This window comes from Babylonia areolata, chromosome 18 (genome assembly GCF_041734735.1).
Source record: "Babylonia areolata isolate BAREFJ2019XMU chromosome 18, ASM4173473v1, whole genome shotgun sequence".
NCBI classification, from domain to species: domain Eukaryota; kingdom Metazoa; phylum Mollusca; class Gastropoda; order Neogastropoda; family Buccinidae; genus Babylonia; species Babylonia areolata.
Window position 1 is genome coordinate 57419193 of NC_134893.1, and position 17345 is coordinate 57436537.

The 17345-nt window shown below is 40.4% G+C and overlaps 1 protein-coding gene across 5 annotated transcripts in view; it reads right to left on the reverse strand.

Moving 5' to 3' along the window:
• Positions 1-17345, reverse strand: part of LOC143292940 (zinc finger ZZ-type and EF-hand domain-containing protein 1-like) — a 92058-nt gene that overhangs the window by 74097 nt on the left and 616 nt on the right. For 3 of the 5 annotated variants that reach the window (XM_076603647.1, XM_076603646.1, XM_076603644.1), the window contains exons 2-16: positions 15387-15423; positions 14663-14747; positions 13857-13950; positions 13195-13266; positions 11957-12166; positions 10066-10189; positions 8923-9031; positions 8342-8407; positions 7815-7961; positions 7257-7309; positions 5479-5689; positions 5094-5210; positions 2947-3050; positions 1579-1659; positions 254-361 (exon numbers count right to left, since the gene is read on the reverse strand). In XM_076603647.1, coding sequence (XP_076459762.1) covers positions 254-361; positions 1579-1659; positions 2947-3050; positions 5094-5210; positions 5479-5689; positions 7257-7309; positions 7815-7961; positions 8342-8407; positions 8923-9031; positions 10066-10189; positions 11957-12166; positions 13195-13266; positions 13857-13950; positions 14663-14747; positions 15387-15423 — 1618 coding nt within the window. The remainder of the gene's footprint in view (positions 1-253; positions 362-1578; positions 1660-2946; positions 3051-5093; positions 5211-5478; positions 5690-7256; positions 7310-7814; positions 7962-8341; positions 8408-8922; positions 9032-10065; positions 10190-11956; positions 12167-13194; positions 13267-13856; positions 13951-14662; positions 14748-15386; positions 15424-17345) is intronic. The other 2 variants (XM_076603649.1, XM_076603645.1) reach the window with 1 other exon arrangement.

Below are 17345 nucleotides of genomic sequence, written 5' to 3' on the forward strand. Positions count from 1 at the left end.
CTGAGTCACTAAATTCTTTTTTCTGCATTTTCTTTCTCTCTGTTGTTTTACTTAATATCTGTTGTTGCATCTTATCATGCCTTCCAGCAGCATATAAGACTATCTTATGTGTGTGTGTGTGCATGCATGTGTATTCATGTGTGTGTGTCTGTGTGTGCAGGAGTGCATCCTTGCGTGCAAATGTGCATGTGCGCCTCTGCGAGTGTGTGTGTATGTGTGTGTGTGTGTGTGTGTGTTTGTATGTGTGACTTACTGTTGTTCTGGCCGCTGCCACTGCCGTAGAAGAGAACGTTAGCAGGGACAGAGGAGTCGTCGTTCTTGCCTCCATCACACCCCACCAGTGTCATCTGCAGGGGGCTGCCTGATAAGGGGACACAAACACAACACAGCAAAACCATTATCACAACATCCAGACAAGTCCATGCAACTCCTACAGAAAAAATCAACAAACTTGGAATCACAAGTTGAACTTGAAATTGTTTTCTTTTTCTTCTTTTTATTTCACAACACCTTCCTCAGCAAACCGGGTGCATTAAAGTCTTGGGTTAGACAGGCTGTGTGTGAAATAAGCTCACAGCTACGTCAATATTGCCAGGCCACAGGTGTCTGAGTATGGTATTTAACATATCGTAACACCTTGTCTCGAAAAACGACACTGGCTGCACACTGGCTGCCCATCTCTCACAGGGTAGATTACAAACTAGCTACCATGTGTTTTAATGTCATAAACCATAGCGCACCCTCACACCTAAGTAGCTTACTTCCAATCCATACTCCTCTAAGACCTTTACGCTAAGCTGCCAATTTCTAATTGCTGACAATTCCTCAAAGCAGCAAAATATCCCAAGGTCAGCACACTTTCTCATATTTTGACTCAGCAGTATGGAGAATGGAGCCCTTCTCATACTATCCTGTGGATTCCCCAGTTCACTTTAAAATTAGTCGGTTGAAAATACACCTCTCCCATTCTGGTTACCATCTGGTTGTGCTGAGTTGTGTTGCACTGCGTTGCATTGCACTGTGTTGTGTTCCTTTATTGTCACAGCAGATTTTTTTTTTTAAGAAAAGAGTCTTTCCCAAGGACATAACACCATGCTAAAACAGTGCCTTGAAACTTTGATTTATTACTGCCTCTATTTTTGCATATCCAGAACCAACCAGTACACCCTTCTGGCTTGTGTGGCATCCAGTAGTAGTTTTTTTTATAAACAGAACCTTTTAGTCCACTTTGTGTATCTAAAAAAAAATTACAACTCTACTTATCTCTTGCGCTGCTGGCTGTGTGTGATATCATGTTTCTTCTTACTCATATGACATTCACTGTAAAAAAAAAATAATAATACAATAAAAAAGAAGAAGAAAAGAGATCAAGATAAATATAAAATCAGTCAAGTTTCACTGACAACAAACTCAAAGTGAGACATAAAAATCTGAGGTGTGAATAAAGATGCCACCCCACCTAGAACTATAGCAGGCATCAAACCACCTGAAATAAAATGAATAATACATTAAAAATTATGAGTATATTACAAAAGAAGAATGATAATGACAATAATAATAATAATCACAATAACAAACCCATTTTTTCCCAGCAGGTGTTCCTGGTGTCCATCATTTTCTGCATCAGAGGCATGCATGGCAACGACAGGTCAGAGTTTTCTGAAATATCATATCACACACACACACACACACACACACACACACACACACACACACACATTACATGATGAGGAAAGAAAATAGCAAAACAGCATACATAAATAATTAGCAATTTCATGGAAAGAATTATGTTCCATGATACTTAGATTTACCATTTTTGTCCAATACGCTGCTTCACCTCTATTTTGGTCTGCATTCAAGATCTGATATCTGAGCTTAAAGGCATAAAATAGAAACCTGGCAAAATCAAGAATACTCTCACAAATTCCAGTTTATGATTTTCGAAATTGACAATATTCTGTAAATACTTAGATCTTAAAATTCTCATACTTTTGACACAAAAATAAAGTGAATTTCAGTTTCAAATGAGATACTACCTGGACAATTCCAGCTTTCTTGTTTCTATGAATAACAGTATCTGTGAACACTAATTTGTGATACTCCCATCCTGAACTAAGCGAGTGTGTTGCGATATGTGTTCATCCATAAAATCAAAACATCCCTGTATTTCTCTCTTCCAAAGCAAGTCTCGTACGGTTTATATAACGAGTATCTTACACGGTTTTCCAAGTGGTCAGCCATCGAGAGAGAGAGAGAGACAGCATCTTACCAAAGAGGTGACGCATGATACAGATATATACTGCAAAATAGAGACAGGATCTTACTAAAGAGGTGATGGATGGTGTAGACAATACAAGAGAAAAAAGACAGCATTTTACCAAACAGGTGATGGATGGTAAAGACAATACAAGAGAAAAAGACAGCATTTTACCAAAGAGGTGATGGATGGTATAGACAATACAACAGAAAAAAGACAGCATCTTACCAAAGAGGTGATGGATGGTATAGACAATACAACAGAAAAAAGACAGCATCTTACCAAAGAGGTGATGGATGGTATAGACAATACAAGAGAAAAAGACAGCATCTTACCAAAGAGATGGTATAGACAATACAACAGAAAAAGACAGCATCTTACCAAACAGGCGGATGGTATAGACAATACAACAGAAAAAAAAAGCATCTTACCAAAGAGGTGATGGATGGTATAGACAATACAAGAGAAAAAGACAGCATCTTACCAAAGAGGTGATGGATGGTATAGACAATACAAGAGAAAAAGACAACATCTTACCAAAGAGGTGATGGATGGTAAAGACGATACAAGAGAAAAAGACACAATTTTACCAAAGAGGTGATGAATGGTATAGACAATACAAGAGAGGGAGGGAGAGCATCTGGTGCAGACAATACAAGAGAGAGAAAGTGAGAGACACAGCATCTTACCAAAGAGGTGACGGATGGTTCGGACCAAGGCGGCCACATGGCCCCGGGCCAGGTTGAGCGACAGCAGCAGGGTCAGACCTTCAGCCATCAGCTTGCCTTCCTCACTGAAAGGGGACAGTCTGCTCTCGCTCAGGTTATTATCACATCACCTACCAACAATAAACAACTACAACATCAATGACCGCAGCAGGGTTGGACCTTCAGCTTGCCATCCATACAGGGAGGGATCAGTTGCTCTAAGTCAAGAAATCCATCACATTACCTTCCCAACAATAAACAACAAGAGCAATGACAGCCACAGGGTCAGACCCTCAGCCATCAGCTTGCCACAATACAATACAATACAACTTTATTCATCCATTTGGAAATCAATCATGCATCCATAGGCTCGTCACTCACCTAACACAATCTCTCAGCCCATATCAAAGTCCAGTACACACAAGCACACACACAACCTGACAGAGGTTGGACCAAAAAGTCAAAAAGCTATATATCAAAAACAAAATACATATAAGCAAGCAATACATGACAGCAGCTTCATTTCCACACACACCCCTAATCACCCTGCTGAGAGGAAAGGGAGATTTGCTCTGTCAGATTATCACATCATCTCCAAGCAATGAACAACAGCAGCAATAACAGCAACAGCACAGAATAACAGCATCAGCACAGACTCTCACCGGAGATTAGAAAAGAGAGATAAACCACTCACGGCAGGCCCCTTCTTACTGTCTATAACAGTGCTGAAGCCGTTTTGGGGCACACACGCACTGCGGAAGGGTGGGGGTAAATCACCGTCTCCTTCCCCACCTGAAGGAAACTGGTCGGTTCTGACGGTTCAGCTGCAGTAAAGCGAAAGTTAAGTTACGCCTGGAATTTCCCACGTGCAGTAAGATTCGCTGTATACAATGAAAACCGATTCATTTTTGCTTTGGTTTTTAGCATGTTTGCATCTGCTTGAATGTAGATAATATAAAAAGAAAATAAAGCAGCTCCCCCCACCACCAACTCCCCCCCCCCCTCCCCCAGCGCAATGTTGCACATGAGAGAGACAGTTATAAATTATTGAACTGCGTTTTCGTAACGCTACTTTTTCGTCACACTTTCTGGTTTACATCACCATTTCTTCAAAAAAAAAAAAATATATATATATATATATCAAAACATAAAACACATATTCAGCTCTGTCTCTCTTCTAACATCTGTCTATACATACATACATGAATACATATATACATAATTTCATATAGATCTATCAGTATGTAAATCTAAATCTATCTATATGTACATAATCATATATATAATTCATATATATACGAACACTTCATGTTGCCCGAGCAGTCCGTTGTATTGTGCTCTATCTCTCTCTCTAAGTCTCTGTCTCTCTCTCTCGGGAGTTTTACATGGCTGTTAAAAGCATCTACGATTCTGTACTTGTATGTGTTCGTGACAAAGGTATTTATTCAGACTTTTTTCAGTGTCCAAGAGGGGTTAAACAAGGTTGTATGCCAAGCACAGAGCTGTTTTCCTTTTTCATCGGTGAATTGGCAGTGGAGTTATCAAAGAAGGGGAGACATAGAATACAAATGATACCTGGCGCAACAGATTTGCTCTTAATGCTATTTGCTGATGATGTTGTTCTCTTGTCTGACACACCCATAGGGTTACAAAATCAATTAAATGCCCTTAAGCAAGAAACAGACTACAACAAACAGTGAATCTCGATAAGACCAATATTATAGTTTTCCGCAATGGAGGTCATCTTTCGACTCGTGAAAAATGGTGCTGTGGTGATAGGGAAATAAAAGTAACCAATACATATAAATATTTAGGAATGTTATTCACAACAAAATTGAGTTTGACATCTGCGTGGGATGAAGCAAACAGAAAAGGGAAAAAAGGTGTAATCCAAATTATAAAATCACTCAGGAGACTACGTTCGACTGACGCTTTCCTTTCGTTTGGGCGGGGCAAAGGCAGCTCATGAATAATGAATGCGTGTCGCGGCGCAGGCTGCCTGGCTTCAGCAATTTCTGCAAGTGGTTTATCTCTCTTTTCTAATCTCCGCTCTCACCCACGCCCAAGCATGCACACACACACACAGAGCCACAGAGCCAGGTGAAAAATCAGACAGGGAGTATACTGACGAGGTGAGGCTGGTGAGAAAGTTCTCCATCTCCTCCAGGACGTGACGACTCAGGAACTGGGGTCGCTCCCCACTGGACACCCCCAGAGACAGCGGCGGCATATTCTCCAGAGCTTTCCTGGTATGGACACAAAGAGCATCACTGTCAACATTTGTTTAAAAAAAAAAAAAAAAAAAAAAAAAAAAAAAATTAGTATGCATTATTTTATGCGCATTATTTTATGTGCTCTCAAGGCCTGACTAAGCGTGTTGGGTTACACTGCTGGTCAGGCATCTGCTTGGCAGATGTGGTGTAGCGTATATGTCATATCATGTCATATCATGTGTCTTGTCATGTCAAGATGCACTGTATTACTTCTGTGTCACAAACACAAAGCAGCACTAACTTGGTGTTTTCCAGAACGACGGTGCGGAGGCCGGGGGACTGGGGCACGGTGGCTGTGACAGTGGCGGCCAGCACCTGCAGATACCACTTGGCCGAGGCGTCCACCACACTCAGCCCAGACTCCTTCACCACCTTGTAGCCCAGGGTTCGGATTCCGTGCACCCGCGTGTCACAGCCATCACTGTGGCACCGCCGGATGTTGATCTGCAGGACTGAAAGACAAAGACAGTACCACAAGTTAATAAGAATAGTGATAATACTGTTTATCTATAAAGCGCTGGCACTGCAGTTTAATAATTATTCTATTTATACAGCGCCAAATGATTTTGATCTAAGTGTTTTACAGTACAATACTTTGATGTCAACCAGCTTCTGGTGAGTACAACAACACATCAAATGAACCTGGCAGGTGCAGAATGTTAAAGTCCTAATCAACTCATTCTACACTACTCTCCAACAGTGCTCACGTGCAAGTGTGCGTTTTTTAAAGCCTACCTAAAAGCAGTGTTCTGGTATAGTACTTCGTCATTGAACCCTAGTTTATGAAACTAGTTTTTCAACCTTTCAACGGAGTGTACACAATTAAGAAAGGGACACAACTCTTAATGAACAAATTTCCAGGCAACTTAAAAAGTTTGGACGAGCATTTTTAAGCAGTTTTTTCCCTGTTTTGTTTAAGATCATAGCTTGAAAGTCATCTTCCACAACTCAGCAAGTATCAAACACACTGCTCTGAGATGTACACAGTACTTCTGATCTTGACAATGATCAATGTAAACAATGACAGGCAAGGCAACAGGTAACTGATATATGCAAAGTGACATTCTAAATCTCCCAGACAATGAAGCTTGAAAAGGCTGTTATCCTCACAGTACTGAAAGGGTTAAAGGCTGCTTTACTAGTTAATGATTCGGAACAATACATCAGTGAAGTATATGTGGAACAGTCTGCACGCTCTGATGCCTCCTTGAAACTGAAACTCCAGAGTAAGCTTTAAAATCAGATATGGAAATATACAGATGTTCTGACTATCATTCTGATTAAAACAACCCCTGACTGGGCAGTTTAGTAGTGAACCACAAGAAAAGGTTAACTCACTCGGGACGACAAGTTTTCTCCCTTGCTTTTCCCCACAGACGGCCCATTTGTAAGGGTTAGGCAAAAAATTACAAAAAATACAAAATACTGTGTAAGAAAATGAAACTTTCAGAACTGGTTTATTACGTGTTGAGCTATTACATGTAAAAAAAAAATAAAATTTCTCATCTTATTTTTACAGTTTTGCCATATGTAGAAAATACTGCCAATTTTTCACCCCGAATCACCATACCCATGCTCGCTTTCTGCATTAAATTCGCTTTCTTCTTCACCATCATCCACCTCTTCAATGTCCGACCCTTCAGTTTGTAGCATTTCAAGTACTTCGGCAACCCTAAAACATTGCCGTCACTGCCTTGTTCACTTCACAACATTCCGAGAAGAGGCCGCTTTGCTAACAGGCTGGCACGCGAGCAGACGACCGGTCAGTGACTTTGTCAGCGTGTGTGCGAGACAGGCCACACATCCCATATTAACCAATCATACTGTTCGATTGTGGAGTGACCCAGAATAGCGCACTCTGCTTGGCTAATCGCAAAATCACGTGTACAGCGCATGATGGAATTTTACTTTCGGAGAATGCTATTCCATTCCTTCGTCCGAAACCGAATACGTTTTGTGAAGGAATGCGTGAGCATTCCTTCGTCCGGAAAGAGTTAAGTGCATCAAAAGTCTACTTACTTGGGTAATGGACCTTGGCATTCTTCAGCAGAACAACCTCTCCAGTCAAGTGCCTGTAGAAAAAAAAATAGTCCATAAATATAACTAGTGAAATATAACCTTCAAAATATCACTACTGCAGATAGTGAACAAACCAAATAATTGATACAGGCTAATGGGATACTAACTGATCTTCTAATCAGGAGCTTTGTAATAAAATTTATTTATGAAAAAAAAATCTTATAAAAACTTAACACTGAAAAATCACACAAAAATAAAAATCTCAGTGAAAGAGAACCAAATCTGGTAAAGTTCTTTCCAGAAGCAGACAACAAATATCAAATCAGAGCAAACAACATAATTATGTACTTCAATTTTTCTGATCAGTCAACGTTTTACGAACAATCATCCTGAATCAATCTCTCTCTCTCTCTCTCCCTCTCTCTCTTTATGAATGTGAATGTGTTCTTTCTCTTCATTCTTCTGGAACTTTTTTTTTTTTTTAAACTTCTCACATTCCTTTTTTTTGTATAAAAAAAATCTTTCTTTTTTTTTTTTTCCAAGTCACATCCCACGTACCCAGGAACATGTACTTCCTTCAGCTCTCGGAGGTTTCTGGGCGTGCGGCCCCCTGTCACAGAGATGAGCTCCGGCATGTAGCTCTGGTCGCACGACGCCACCGAAATGGACAGCTGCTTGATCACCACATTGTTCCGTATGTGCAGCCTGCACATGCAACATTTCAAGACTTTAATCAACCTGTGGCCCCTGCATGGGTATGAAGGATTTCAGAAAACAACATAATGAATAAAAACAACAACTAGAATTAACATAATGTGAGCACCAAAGTCAAATTAATTACTTTACTCTGGTTTTTCTCACTCCACCCAGGTGTGAATGGGTACCTGACTTTGGCTGAGGAAGGTAAAAAAACAGCGGAAGGAGAGGATTGGGCCCCACGCCATACCCTAGACACAGTGGACTTTGAATTCACTGCCCTGATGGCCATAAAAGGCTGTGCGACCGTCATCCTGTTTTACTTTAAACCTCTCACATGATTCATGTCCTAGCTATTCCACATGATGAAGAAACAACCAGGAACAAACCTGATCCAGTGTGAACGAGCTGCTCCGTCAGACTGCCAGAACGTCTTGGCATCACCATTGGTCAACCTGAAAACACACTGCTGGTTAACCCAAAAGGACACCACCAGTCAACTTCAAAACACACCATGAAAATCAAACTGAAAATACAGCTCTGGTTAACCTGAAAACATGCACTGCTTTCTTCCACTTTCAATCGAAAGCCTTAAGACCAAAACACTTTCTGTCTTGAAGACAAACACATCAGCTCACAAGGCTTATTCCCTTCGCCTTTGAAAATATTTTAAATTCTAAACACCACCTCAAGACACTACCCAATCATCAGTTATTACAGAAAACTGAAGTTATTTCACCACAGGCACACACAAACACATCTGCATGCAATAACTACCACAGCTGGTACGCCATAACTGGGATTTTCAAAAATACCAGCACTCAACCTCAAAGTGCTCTCCCCTCCTTACACACACACACACACACACACACACACACACACGTGCGCGCACGCAGTGAAACACAAACGCATGCACAACACACACTCATACACACACACACACACAGAGACACACACACACACACAGAACCTGTAAGCTTCTGAACTGTTGGTGGACACTTCAATGGAGCTGTAGCATTTACTGATGGGCTTCAGCTCCTCGCCTTCTGCCAGAACTTGGTCCTCCCCTTCAATGCGGGCTGCAGGAAACACACACACTAATCAGCATGCCTTTGTATCACATTGCATGTTATTTGTATTTTATTTCTTTTTTGTCACTACAGATTTTCTATGTGAAATTCAGGCTGCTTTCCCTGACAACCCCACAGTACAACTCCACCCTATGTCTGCAAAGGAATCTGCTTTACTATCAAAGTGGATTTTTCAACAGAATTTTGCCAGGGACAACACTTTTGTTCCTGCATGTTCTGTTACCTGAGCTAAGTGCGTGCTGCACACAAGACCTCCTTTTATCGTCTCATCTAAATGACAAGCGTCCAGACCACCACTCAAGATCTAGTGGAGGGGACAAAAATACTGGACAGTGTGTGGCTCAAACCTGTGCCCTCGGATTCTTTTGCTTCCAAGGTAGACATGATACCACTATGCCAGCATTCCAATTCTTTTTTCTTTTTTCTCTTTTTTTAGATAATTCAGAATTTGGAACATTTTGTTTTCTACACTTTCTACGATGATGAATGATGAAAGGGGTACTGACAATGCTGCTGTTCTGTTCATTTAGGTTTGGCACTACCTGACAAGGCTGTACTCTCATTATACATCCTGGCGTCAACCAGGCTGAGAGATACGGACACCTGCAGTGTTGGCCAGTAAAACTGAGCAACCAGAAACATGCACAGAATTAATGCCAACAAAATGAATTCCCTGTGAAACTTTCAGGACAAGGTAACAACACAAAAATGATATGACTTATCTACTCACAAGATGTCCATTCTACTTTTCATCTTTTCCTTTACCCCATCCCCCTCACTCCCTTTTCTTTCCTGGTCCCCCCCAACTCACCTCCAACACAGACACACAGACTGACACACACAGGCACACACTTTATAAAAATGCGCATGCATGCTTCAAGCACACACACACACACAAACAAGCACTCAGACACACAGACACACACACACACACACACACACACACACACACTCACACGAACAAACACATGCTCACACACATACACACACACACATCAGGGGTGGAGAGGGAAGACTCTCACCTGCATCTTTCAGGGTGTTGAAGATGTTGCGAAGCACTGACAGTCTCATGCTGCAAGTGTTGTTGAACCCGTTCAGGTGGGGAAAAGGCAAGGTGCCTGTCTCTGCCCGGTTCCGCAGCAGGTACTGTTGATGGGAATCAATTTACAGCTTAGTCTTTTGTGAAGGGCTGTGACTCAAACCAGAAGGCAAGATGGCACTGGCTCTAAGTGCTGTAGATTTGGGGGATGGTTAACCTTTGGGGACCATCCCAACGCTGTCTATCCTAAAGCCCTCTCAGCCAAGAGTGTGGGGATGTTACCTGGGCAAGACATTCTTCACAATAATCAAATTCTAGCTAAGACAGTCGAACAACAGCTGTCACCTGTGCTGTTCTGACAGTCATAGTCAGACATGACTGACCATCATACCGTTGAAACATCAATTGGCATCTAATTAACCCCTAGGCTGCCTGCATGACGAGATAACTCGTCATGGCAAGCATGTCTGCTTCGCTGCCTGCATGACGAGATAACTCGTCATCGAAATATTCTGACTTTTCCCTGCTTTGCATTCAGTTCGTTGACAAAAATGCTGGTAGCTTTAGCTTGGGGAATCTTTCTGGATTCTATTCATAGCTAGAAACACCATCTGCGTCATAAGGCAGTCCTTTATTTGAACGTTTTGGTTGGGTTACTGGCCGCAGTCTTTGCCTGGCTCCTCTCCTCGCTCGCTCAACAAAATGTCGGACTGACTCCGTGCTCAAGACATGCGCTCGTGGCGAACTAAATCAACCAAGATTACTTTCTTCAGCTAATGCTCAGAAAGAATTGGAGCATAAATTCGAAGGAGAAGACAGTGGTGAACATTTATAGGACGATTTGATAGAAAATAAAGGGAGCAATCAAGAGAGTGGCCAAGATACAACTATCAGTGAGTGATGCAGGCTGTTCAACTCTAGCAGACGAATTTTTAGCAGGGCACCGTATGAGCTATTTTCTTGGCACTCAGCCAACGCGGTCTGATGAAGTGACGGTGTGAGAGGGGTGAAGAGGAGGGGGGTGGAAACTGAGGGGGCGTGGCCTCACATCCATATTATCACTTGCAGAAGTCACAATGCATCTATTTCTTTTTCAGTTTTTTTATATTGTGGTTGTTCTAGTATGATTTTGTGTGTGCAGATATCCATTTGTCCAGAAAATGATATTTTTGTGCAAATTACCAGACTAATGTTTGTAATGAACAAGTTGAAAATGTGACAAAAAACAAAACACTGATTTCAAAACAACAGCATGTCACTTAAAATGCATAAAATGGGAAAACATCATGTGTTTTGTATTCTTTATTCATTTCCCTTTCAGAAAATATATACTTTTATGGGTCTTTCTCCAATAACAAAGAGCACAGAATTTTTTGAAAATTTATACCCGTTTTTTGTGAAAAAACCCTGGCAAATAGATTTCACTTAAATCTTATTTTCCTGGCAGCGAAAGGGTTAATCTTTTCTTTTTTTTTTCTTTTTTTCTTTTTTTTACCTTACAAAGAAGGTTCTTTTCTTTACAAAGAAATAGTTTACAATCAAGTAAGAACAATCAGACATTGCAATATATCATTGCAAAGGTGGCTGGGAGGTTTTGTTTGTTTTTAGCAGAAAAATCAAATGAAGAACTGAAAAAATGAAATAAAACAAAAATATAAAAACAACTAAATAAACAAAAAAAACTAAAGAAACAGAACAGTTTCATCAATCTCCACTCCTAAAATGATAAATTAGTTTGAGGACAGAAATGGCACTGAAATGATGCCAACGACAGGGCAGCAATTCACACACGCACACAAAACAAAAAAAATCTAAATTTAAAACATCCCAAACTGTGTGTGCAAAAGGGGGGAGGTGAAAAAAAGCCACCCTACCTTGAGAATCTTCTCGCCATGCTGGGCAATGGGGTTGGTGTCCCCGGCATAGACGTCGACAAATCCAGGCAGCAGGGAGCAGGCCTGCAGCATGCGGATGTTCTTGCCCAGCTCCCCCATGGTGTTGGGCCCTGTGTAGGTCGTCACCATGTCCAGCATCGTCACCACCTCTGCCGTGCCGTTCCCGTCCGTGTCGAAAGGCTGGAACGCCTGCAGTACAACACAAGAGAAACCATCAAACAGCCACAGCTGATGTGCCATTCATTCCTCACAGATTCCAGATCTCAGGTTCCAGGCATGTGTATACGTCCATGTCAAAAGGCTGGAATGCCTACAGTACATGGAGAGAAATCATCATCAGTCACAGCTGATGTGCCATTCCCACAGATTTGATTCCAGATTTCAGGTTCCAGTCATGTGTATACGTCCATGTCAAAAGGCTGGATAACCTGCAGTACAACACAGAGATAAATCATCACTGAACAGTCACAGCTGATGTGCCATTCATTCCCCATAGATTCCTGATCTCAGGTTCTAATCGTATGTATACGTCCATGTCAAAAGGCTGGAACACCTGCAGTACACAGACAGAAACCATCATCCAACAGTCACAGCTATGTGCCATTCCCCACAGATTCCAGATCTCAGGTTCCAGTCATGTGTATACCAGAATTTCTTAATTAAGCCAGTTCACCTTTTTTTTAAATTGAAACTGAAATGCTTTTCTCAAGGAATGATACACAATCATAAAAGTTGAAAAGTGGCCTAGTCATAATGTAGCCAACTATAAAGTTAGCGTCCATGTTAAGTCCCAGATATGGATCAGGATTATTACTCTCCCTACCACTTGACTGTCTGGGTGCATGTCATTCAGATGAGACAATAAACCATCGTCCTATATGCAGCATGCTCTTGGCACATGTAAAAGTGCCCACATAAACAAAAGTGTCCTCCCTGGCTAAATTCTGAAGTAAAACTAATACACCTACAGACAGAAAAAAACAACTTAAAAAAAAAAAAGATATGCGTAACACTGCACTGTCAATGCACTCTCCCCTGGGAAAGCAGCCTAATTTTCACACAGTAATCTGTTGCGACAAAAAGTAATACAATAGAATAAAATAAAACAGAATACAGTACAATACAATATAATACAAAAGGTGTGGTGACTGCAGGTAACATCATGTTCAGCCAAGGAAGTAAAAAAATGGGGAAATACAGACAACCAAGGAACTCACCTTGATGGCTTCCTCTCTGGACACTCCCTTGGCCATCAGCATGCTGCAGAACTGAGCCAGCGTCACAGACTCCTGCAGCAGGTCAAAACCAGAACCAACATGTACGCTTTACAGTTTGAGCCAAAACAACTGAATACTATCATTGTAATTGTCATAATTATCATCATTTTTGATAATACCTATATTGCGGATGTCTTTGGTCACAGACTCTTTGGTCAAAGGCTAAGCTCTGTGTTTTAAATACATGGAGTCCTATGCACAACAGGATGCTTCTCTGGGACAGGACTGAGCTTTTAGTTACCGTCCTTTATCTGGATTTCTTTCTCTTGGGACTGCATCACATTAGTTTAGCCAAATCAATTACATCATTGATAAACAAACAGTAAACACACTTCAAGACTATTTTTTTCTTTTCTTTTTTTTTTCTTTTTTTTTTTTAATGCACTTCGAACTAATGCCACACTCATTTCACCAAGGTTCAGCAGTAAAGAAATTAACCAAACTGCAAGGATAAATACTAAAACAAATCAAATCAAAGGGAAAAGAATGTTGAAAATAATCAAACTGAAAAATGCCGATACTAAAATTTGTATGGTATGTTAAGGAAGTTCTCCCACCCATTAATTATTTTACATGACATGCACACCAAAAGACTGACCCACCTCCAATCGTTCCACTCTGTCCCTCAGCCAGCGTATGATCAGACTGTGGTGCTGGTGAATGACGTTCTCAGGTATCCTCTCCCTGTTCACCACACTTAATGACAACACTGCAGTTTGGGGTGGTATTGAAGTGTATTGTATTGTATTGTATTGTATTGTAAAAAGTACACACACACACACACACACACACACACACACAATTTGATTTCCTCATACTCCTTTTTTTTGGATATGGAAGATCAAAATGAAGAAAAGGACATAGTATCAACAATATTTGATTTAAAATTATAAAGGTCAATGGCAAAATCCGTTGTTCAGCCACCACTCACTCATTCTGTTTCTCACTCTGCCTCACTCCATTCCTTTACAGTACTTTACTAGGTTTTGGTTTTTCTTTCTTTTTCTTTTGCACCTGAGACATGTTTGCACCTGTTGGCAATTTTTAGTTTTGCATGCCTGTTATATTTTTTTTCTAAATAATGTATAATTATATATGGATTAGTTGTTTTATGTGGATTTTTTTTAAATTCTCTGATGAAAAATTTTGACAGCAGAGACATTTCATCAGTATATTAAGCATGAATGTTTCTGTATTTGTGCCATTTTTTTCCCCAAGTCTATTAGGTTGGTGTGGTTTATTGTTGTTGTTGTTGTTTGGGGGGTTGTTTTTTTTGTTTTGTTTTGTTTTGTTTGTTGTTTTTTATTCAGGTGTGATCACCTGGGTTGTACACAGTGTAAGCAACAAAAAAATAAAGATAATCTCTGTATGGCAATTTTGTGTGAACTATCACAAGAGTCCCCCTTACTTGATTTTTGCAGCCACAGTTCTGAGAGAGGCGGGATCACTGAACAAAGAATGGAGATCTGTCGTGACATTTCCATCTTTGTCTCCTGAAACACACACACACATAATTAATAGTAATGATGATAATAAATTCATAATTATCACCACCATAATAAATAATAATGATAATAACAATAATATAGGCATTACGGATTGTGCAGATCATTGATGGAGCATGAAGACTAGCTGATTGGTGACCCAGAAGACTTCTGATTTCACTTAAGCTATCACTTCAAACACAGGTTATCTCACAATGCTCTAATTAGTCTCAATCACTTCTGTCAAAAACAAACTGACACTCTGAAAAGCTCGACATTTAGGGAGCAAGCAAACTGATTATTAAGGTCAACTCCACCATGAGATCACGAACTAAACACTGATGAAGTTGTCTATCATGTCTTATTTAAGGTCCCAGTGATTTATGCCTGAAGCCTAGCTGATCTTAAAGATTGAATGGCTGTCAATTAAAGAGGGAAAACGTTCAGAAATAGTCATAAAGAAATTAAAAAGGACTTATCAGGAAACATGGGAGAAGAAAAAGTCCTCCAATTTCTTTAATGCACATGCACATAGCAAACCATTGAAAGCACTAGTATATATTTTGTATGATGATATAATTTATATCATGTATTATATATACATATATATACAAAAACTTATTTGACAACATCAACAGTGATACTTGCCCATTTCCATTTCTGCATCTGAGAAACCATCATCCATCTGCAACAGCATAAAATAGATCATACATGTGTGAAGCATATACATGATCACTAAAACTGAATGTGTAACATTTACACCTAATAACAATGTCATACATTATCTCCCCCCCCCCCCCCCCCCCCATCCCAACCCCTCCCCCACCATTACCCCTCTCTCCTGTAAAAATGAACTGGAATAATACCACTCGTCTTTTTTCTTAACTACTTCTGTGTTTGTGGGCTGCAACTCCCGGGACGTTCACTCGTATGTACACAAGTTTATGACCGTTTTTAACCTGCCATGTAAGCAGCCATACTCCACTTTCAGGGGTGTGCATGCTGGGTATGTTCTTCTTTCCACTGAACGCTGACATGGATTACAGGATCTTTAACGTGCGTATTTGATCTTCTGCTTGCGTATACACACGAAGGGGGTTCAGGCACTAGCAGGTCTGCACATATGTTGACCTGGGACACCGGAAAAATCTCAACCCTTTACCCACCAGGCGCCGTCACCGAGATTCGAACCTGTCACCCTCAGATTGAAAGTCCAACGCTATAACCACTCGGCTATTGCGCCCATCTTATTTCTTAACATTAACAGAAATAAGTCAACTGGTCACTAAATGGATCTGAATCTCTAATAATGTAATATCTTCTGGAGAAAGGAAATTACCAACATTCAGAAATAATCAAATGTGTGACACTCCTGAAGGTTCAGATTTAGCGCAAATTCACTCTCCAGTGACCTCCCCCTATTTATCATTTTGTACATAATGCGAGATGTCTGCAGCAATATACAACCATGCATACAAGCCAATTATTGACCAAACCTCTCAAAAAATGATGAACTGATAAAATGAATGGTCAAATTTTAATTATATGCATTCAGAACTGGGTGGAAAAGGACATCAATGTTCTTGTGCTCATCTCATACAATTCTCTCTCTCTCTCTCTCTCTCTCTCTCTCTCTCTCTCTCTCTCACACACACACACACACACACACACACACACACACACACACCACAAACATGTGGCAACATACTTTATACCTGAAACACAAGAAGGCATATAAACAAAGACTAGAAAACGTAGAATTACATGCATGAGGCACATGAGCATAAAACTGATGCATGATGATGAACATATGGCTTTTGAGTGAAATAGCGATTGGTGGGTAAAGAAAACATGAACACAATCCATAAACGTACACCCCCTAACTAGTTGGCTAGGTAAATATGGACTTGAATACAGGTAAAGTCAGCTCATTGCCCTCTTTTTGAGTGAGCTGCTGCCTACTGACACCAAAAAAAATCAACCAATTTCAAATCAAAAGCAGATTTTTTTTTTTTTTTTTTTTTTTTGACCGAGTGTAGAGGGTGGAGGGCTAGAAATGATATATTTCCACTTCCATTGTCAAAAAGTTCTCTTTTTGTGTGTGTGGTTTTTTTGTTGTTGTTTTTTTACAAAGTAGCTGGGCATTGATCCTCAATCGATACAAAGCAGGGATCCCAACCAGAATGTCTTTGAACAACAATAGGCATTACATCCAGTAATCATTACATCTGGTAATTTTGGTGGAGTTCATTGGTTATTTAAAACAAATATCGGGAATTCAATGGTAATTTTGGTGGGAGGGTAAGCAAATATCAAGTCAGGAGAAGGTGATGGGGGTGACCTATCTGTGGGTCAAGAGTTTGACTGGTTGGACCTTTTTTGTCACTCTGAAGACATTAGTTATACGGACCGGTTCTATCAGCCAGTGATGAAAAGTTCATGCTGGACATCAGCGAAACCAAGATCAAGTATCAAGAAACGCCCCCATTTCCCTGAAACGCCAGAACTGAAGTTTGCATGCACTTTCATTGGAAGAGAATTGAGCGTTACATTCCGAACTTATGTTGAGCTGCTTGCTGCACACCAAAGAACACATGATCAAGGTCT